The sequence below is a fragment of the Rutidosis leptorrhynchoides genome, chromosome 8 (genome assembly GCF_046630445.1).
Source record: "Rutidosis leptorrhynchoides isolate AG116_Rl617_1_P2 chromosome 8, CSIRO_AGI_Rlap_v1, whole genome shotgun sequence".
Lineage (NCBI taxonomy): Eukaryota > Viridiplantae > Streptophyta > Magnoliopsida > Asterales > Asteraceae > Rutidosis > Rutidosis leptorrhynchoides.
In genome coordinates, this window is record NC_092340.1 from 137715520 (window position 1) to 137721887 (window position 6368).

A 6368-nucleotide genomic window follows, 5' to 3' on the forward strand; every position below is an offset into this window, starting at 1 on the left:
AATAATGAGTATGAGTATCATGATGAAATTTAAATTATTGTAAGATATTGATTTAGATAAAATTATCATTTTTCATTATTTTTATCACTATTATTATTAAAAGGTATTATTAATATTAAAACTATCATTTTTACAAAATTATTATTTTAATAGGAATATCATTGTTAATATAAAATTTCATTATTTTTATGAATAAGAATTACCATTTTATCATAATATCATTTTTAGTAAATATAAATATTGATATTTTTATTAATAGAATAATAATAATTATTATTACAAAATAATACAACTTTTACTTATTATTATTATCAACGTTATTTTATCAAATAAATATATAATACAAATAATATATTTACCTTAATAAAACCTATTATAATATTTTTATGATATTAAATGAACTTTATAAATTTTATTACTTAAAATATATAAAAGTATATTTTTATATAAAGTTTTATTTATTAATAAATGAATAATATTATCTACTCTAATAAATTTTTTTAAAAAAACATTTAAAAATATAAAACGACGATATTTAAACTATATAATAATCATGTATAAATTTTGGAAATTATTTTGAGTCAAATTGACTTTTGTTGACTTTTGCATATTAGTCTCGAGCATTAGGATTGTGGTACACTATGACTTGACCTAATTTGTTAAGACAAATACTGACCAACATATAAATATATATACTTAATTTAGGTTCGTGAATCTGAGGCCAACCTTGCACTTGTTCAGTGCCGTCATATGCTTTATTGCTACGAAATACAGTTTTGTGAGTTTCATTACTCCCCTTTTAAATGCTTTTGCAATATATATTTTTGGTACTGAGAATACATGCGCTTTTATAAATTTTTTACGAAATAGACACAAGTAATCGAAACTACATTATATGGTTGAATGGATCGAAGCCGAATATGCCCCTTTTAGCCTGGTAATCTAAGAATTAGGGAACCGAGCCCCTAATTGACGCGAATCCTAAAGATAGATCTATGGGCTTAACAAACCCCATCCGAGGTACGGATGCTTTAGTACTTCGATTTTTATACAGACGAGAGGATTCTGTTATACAGACGAGAGGATTCTATTTTGGGGATATTCTATATGCATTTTGTTAATGCCGGTTACCAGGTGTTCACCATATGAATGATTTTACCTTAATGCAGACGAGAGGATTCTGCTTGAGAATTATGTTTATAAATATGAAAAATCTTGTGGTCTATTAAAATTATGGAAATGATCGATTATGATAAACTAATGAACTCACCAACCTTTTGGTTGACACTTGAAAGCATGTTTATTCTTAGGATTGAAAGAAATCTTCCACTGTGCATTTGCTCAATTTAAAGATATTACATGGAGTCATTCATGGCATATTTCAAAAGATGTTGTATTCAAGTCGTTGAATTCAGTAAAGATTATGATTAAGTAAATGACAGATTAAATCATTTATAGATGGATATTATGAAATGGTATGCATGCTTGTCAATTTTCGTTGTAATGAAAGTTTGTCTTTCAAAAAGAATGCGATGTTTGTAAAATGTATCATATAGAGGTCAAATATCTTGCAATGTAATCATATGTTATTGTATTCGTTCTTATGGATTAGGACGGGACATAACAGTATCTGACAGAGATAAAGTTTTCTTGAGCTTATTTTGGCAACAATTGTTTAAGGTTTTGAGGGTTAAGTTGCAGATGTCTACTACTTACCATCCTCAATCTGATGGCCAAACAGAAGTAGTAAATAGGTGCTTGGAATGTTATCTTAGGTGTATGTCTGGAGATACACCTAAGGAGTGGGTTAAATGGCTACCTCTAGCTGAGTATTGGTACAATACAAACTATCACACTTCTGTAGCTGCTACCCCTTATGAAATTCTATATGGTTAAGCTCCATCAATACCTATTATATATACAAAGGGGGATAGTCAGGTGGAGACTGTAGACAGGACTATGATGGCTAGAGAAGAGGCCCTAAAGGTGTTGACTTTTCATTTGAAAAGGGCTCAGGACAGGATGAAAAACCAAGCAGATAAGCATAGAAGTGATATGACCTTTCAATTAGGTGATTGGGTGTATGTTAATCTTCAACCGTATAGACAAATCACTGTTAGACGCAAAAAGTATCACAAATTAGCTCCAAACTACTTTGGGCCATTTCAAATAATTGAGAAAATTGGTGCAGTGGCATACAAATTAAGCCTACCCGCTTCAGCTCAGATTCACCCTACATTTCATGTATCTTAGTTGAAGCTGCATAAAGGACAGGTACCTGCAACCAATCCCATTATACCTCAATTAGACCCAAATGGGTGTTTGGCTACTGTGCCATTGAAGGTTTTAGCCAGAAAAATGGTGAAAAGAAACAATGGCGTTGGGGTTTATGTGTTGGTACAATGGATGAATGGATCTGAAGACGATGCAACATGGGAATTAACTGATGAACTCCTTCGCAGATACCCTGAATTTGATTTGGAAACTGGATATCCTTGAGGACAAGGATATTTTTAAGAGGGAGGTATTGATATGGATTTACTATGCACGTGAGTAACATGTGAGTTGAATTTGAATTGTGCACGTGAGCGGCACATGACACTGAAGAATACAACTTGCAGCTAGTAACAGGCTTGGTGCCAACGGAAGCCGTTCAAACACTTAACAAGAATTATTTAGCAAGTCATTGGAATAGCTGCAATTAGAGTTGTATAAGTAGCGTTTAGTTAGTCTGTTGAGTTTTTAGCTTTCAATTTATAAGTGTAAACGTTTCTTCCTCAATTACTCTGTAATTTTGACTTTAGTCAAATAAATCCTAGCTTTCGTATTTCAGAATCTGTTCTTCCTAATTTGGATTCTTGATCGTTAGCTAGTTGTTCTCCAATTCAATCTTGAGTTCGGAACAACATATCACACCTTTTCAACATAATGTATAGTGTCTTTTCGTTTTAGGTTTTAGGTCGCTGCCCCTTGAGCCCGCAAAGGGGTGCAGCTCCCTTGACCCCTGCCATTTTTGCTGCATTATTGACTCAAATTTTACAGGCGTGCATTTCACACTCACCGAACCCGTTAATAAGTATACATTAATAGCCTTTGCTTACACGTAAATCGCAACTACCTAAAATGATTGTCGGATGAAACTAAAATCACCAACATGTAACTTGTTACTACACATTAAGCCTAACAAACTGGATCAAAAAATCTAGGCTGGCTTTACGTAGTTTGTAATCGTAATCTTTGCAAGTGCAACAATCAAGTTTCTGGTTAAGTATCATTCTCTGTTATTTGTTCTACACATTCCATCACAATCTAAATAGAGGTATTCAATTTGTAAGGCATAAGCAATAACCTCAAACTTCAATCTTCAAGTCAAAAACACACATTCCTTCAATGGTACTTTACCAATTATTCAATATTTATTGTAAGCTAAACTATCTAAACAATTATGAACAATTGAATTCCAGATAAGGTTTATCCATATAAAAAATCTCTAACAAATAACAAATTCTTAAAATATCAAAACAAACCTAGATCACCACCGCGTTTAGCAAAACTACAATCGGAGTAAACAGACGCAATGTCTTCAAAATTTGACTTCCCAGAAATGTCATCTCGTAGCGCTCTGAGCTTAGAAACAACAACATCTCTAGTAGTAATGCTAATAATACGACCTTCTGGATCCATCAATGAAGCCTTACGTCGAGATCCTTTGTGGTTAATTAATATATGAGATACCCTAACTTTATGAGGCGATGAAGATGATGACATTTTTGACTTCTTGTGGTTGTGATTGTAGTTGTGATGATGTTTCTGTTTGCATCGCAGATTTCCAACAACAACGGTCGGATCTGCAGGATCCTTTCTCTTGTGATCGGATTCTATGGTTGTAGAATTTAGTTGGTGCGATGATGTGGTGGTTATCGCCGTTAGGGTTCTCTGGTTTTAGCGGTGATTTCGGATGTTTCATAAGTCACAAATAAAGTTTACATGTATGATATAATATTGAAAAACAATATAATTAAGCTTTAGAGAAATATTCATTTGAATCCTTAATTATGTTTGAGATCTGTACAATCACATGTGATTGGATCTTACGATCACATGTGATTGGATCTTACAATTACATGTGATTGTCCTGCGTTTTTAATCCTAGCCATTGATTATATTGATCCAAGGGCTGAGATTTATCCCCTGGATCTTAAGCAAAATTAAGGATGTAAATGAATATTTCCCTTAAGCTTTAATGTCCTAAAAATGTATCACTACTATCATTAATATATTATATAATCATTTTGAATTAACAACCATAATAAACAATAATATGAAATTACATTATTAACCTTTTACATTAATCGAAAAAATAATTTTATTATTGATATAAAAATATTACATATACACTATTGGGCCTGGCCCGAAACCATGCAACTATAACCATAAAAAATATTAGCACATGACTTTGCTGGAAACAGATCATCGACTAAACCTATGTACAAAGTTTTCCCAACGATTATTGAAGATGTGGAGCTATGACGAACATGGTATTTTAGCCAATACCAATCCATTGATTCATGGATGATACATAGACCCCGGGGTTTATCAACCATTGGTGTCATTCCAATGAAGCTTTTTTTAGTCTTTTTTTTTCAAAATGACCATTTCAAAATCACCCATAGAGATATTAACTATGTTCGCGATCATATTCCACATGCACACACAAACTTCAAAGATGTTCTCAATGACCCCCACACAGATATCAATCCATACGGGCATGTATCTTGTGAAAAATCATGGTAATCACCCCGACGAGGCTCGAACCCAAGACCTCTTGAAGAACGTTGAGGTACCACTCAGGCACAAGTGCTGGTGGAAATCCACCTAAAGCTTTAAGTTTGTATTTCGAACATGATCACGCTTGGATTCCAATCTTGTTTGCGAAATATTTTATCCTTTCTGAATCGTATATCCACAAGTCCATATTTTTTCTTGTCAAATGGTTTCTTCTATCGATGTGTACATGAGGCTTTAGTTAGATGTGAATGCGTCTTCAATATTGGATACTTGGATTGACTGTATGTTCCACCACTTGAGTACAAGTCTCCAAATGTTTGTGACTAATGGGCAATTAGTGAGAACATAGTTTCTACCTCATTGTTGCATAATGGGTATAGTGTCGTGTCAAAGTCTATTACACGTTCATCGATTTTCGAGCGGGTGTGTATTCTTTTTCCAATCTCCAAATGAAAATCTCTACTTTTTGAGGTAGAGCCTTGTTGCGAACTATTGCTTTAACAGTTATATTTGCCGCAAGTTTTTGTAGGTCGATCATCCATGCTAGCTCTTTTGTTGTGAAGGATCCAGTTGTGCTCAAGTTCCAGGTCCAAGTATCGCACCTATCATTAAAAGATAAAGAATTGATTAGTAGATTAATGTCGTTTCATTTAAATAGAACTCAACCTCTAGGAGGTTGATCCCACGTCCAATTGCCACAATTAGTTCCGGATGAGGAGTTCACTCTTTCCCTAATTGTTGCATATTTTATTTGAATTCTAGTCAATATTATCTGAGAAAGACATTTTGAAGAGTGGTGCTGCTATTCCAAACTTCAAACCAAAATTTTACATCTCTTGCATTTCCAATTACATTTGAGAATCGTGAAGCTTAAACCGATTTAATCAACGTCGATGCCTGCCTTGATGATGTCATTCCACGTTGATCTACCTTTAACTTTCCTGCAATTTCCATTACATATAAGATCACCATTCTCCGCGTAAATGCTTTTAATGATTTTTACCCAAAAAGCTTTTTAACAGTTTTAAACCGCTACCACCATTTAAAAATTAAGGAATGATTTTTTGAGTATATAGATCCTATGGTTTAAACCTCCCTTGTCGTAAGGTAATAATAGCTTTTCCCACTTAACCCAACATAACTTTTTAGTCGAGTCATTTCAACCCCAGAAAAAATTGTGCATCAATGATTCAAGATTTTTTAAAACCGATTGAGGTGCGAGAAATAAAGAGAATAAGTATAAAGGAAGACTGCTAGGATTGTATAGCCCAAACAGCACGTCCTTTAAAATAAGCCCAAGAGTCCATCCTTTTCTAAAACCAATTATTGATAGAATAACTTCCCCTTAGACTTATATACATACATATGTTTTGTCCCGTGACCGATTTGGGACTTTGGTTTGTACCATTACAAACCTCTACTCAAACCCAAGTCAATAGGGCCTCTCCTCCAACGATAGTCCAGTCTAACCTTTACCTCCACAATCTCAGAACTCTCCATCCGATTGGGTTCAAGATCAGGGAGATTTCGGTGCAAGGCTCCAGGAGCGACTCATTGTCGCCAGGGTGCGCACACATGTG

At 33.9% G+C, this 6368-nt stretch overlaps 1 protein-coding gene across 1 annotated transcript; it reads left to right on the top strand.

Moving 5' to 3' along the window:
• The first annotated feature begins 1962 nt into the window (after nucleotides 1-1962).
• LOC139863841 (uncharacterized) lies at nucleotides 1963-2499 on the top strand. The gene is made up of 2 exons (XM_071852440.1): nucleotides 1963-2244; nucleotides 2344-2499. The coding sequence occupies exons 1-2, from the start codon at nucleotides 1963-1965 to the stop codon at nucleotides 2497-2499; spliced, it is 438 nt and encodes a 145-aa protein (XP_071708541.1).
• Nucleotides 2500-6368: the final 3869 nt, after the last annotated feature.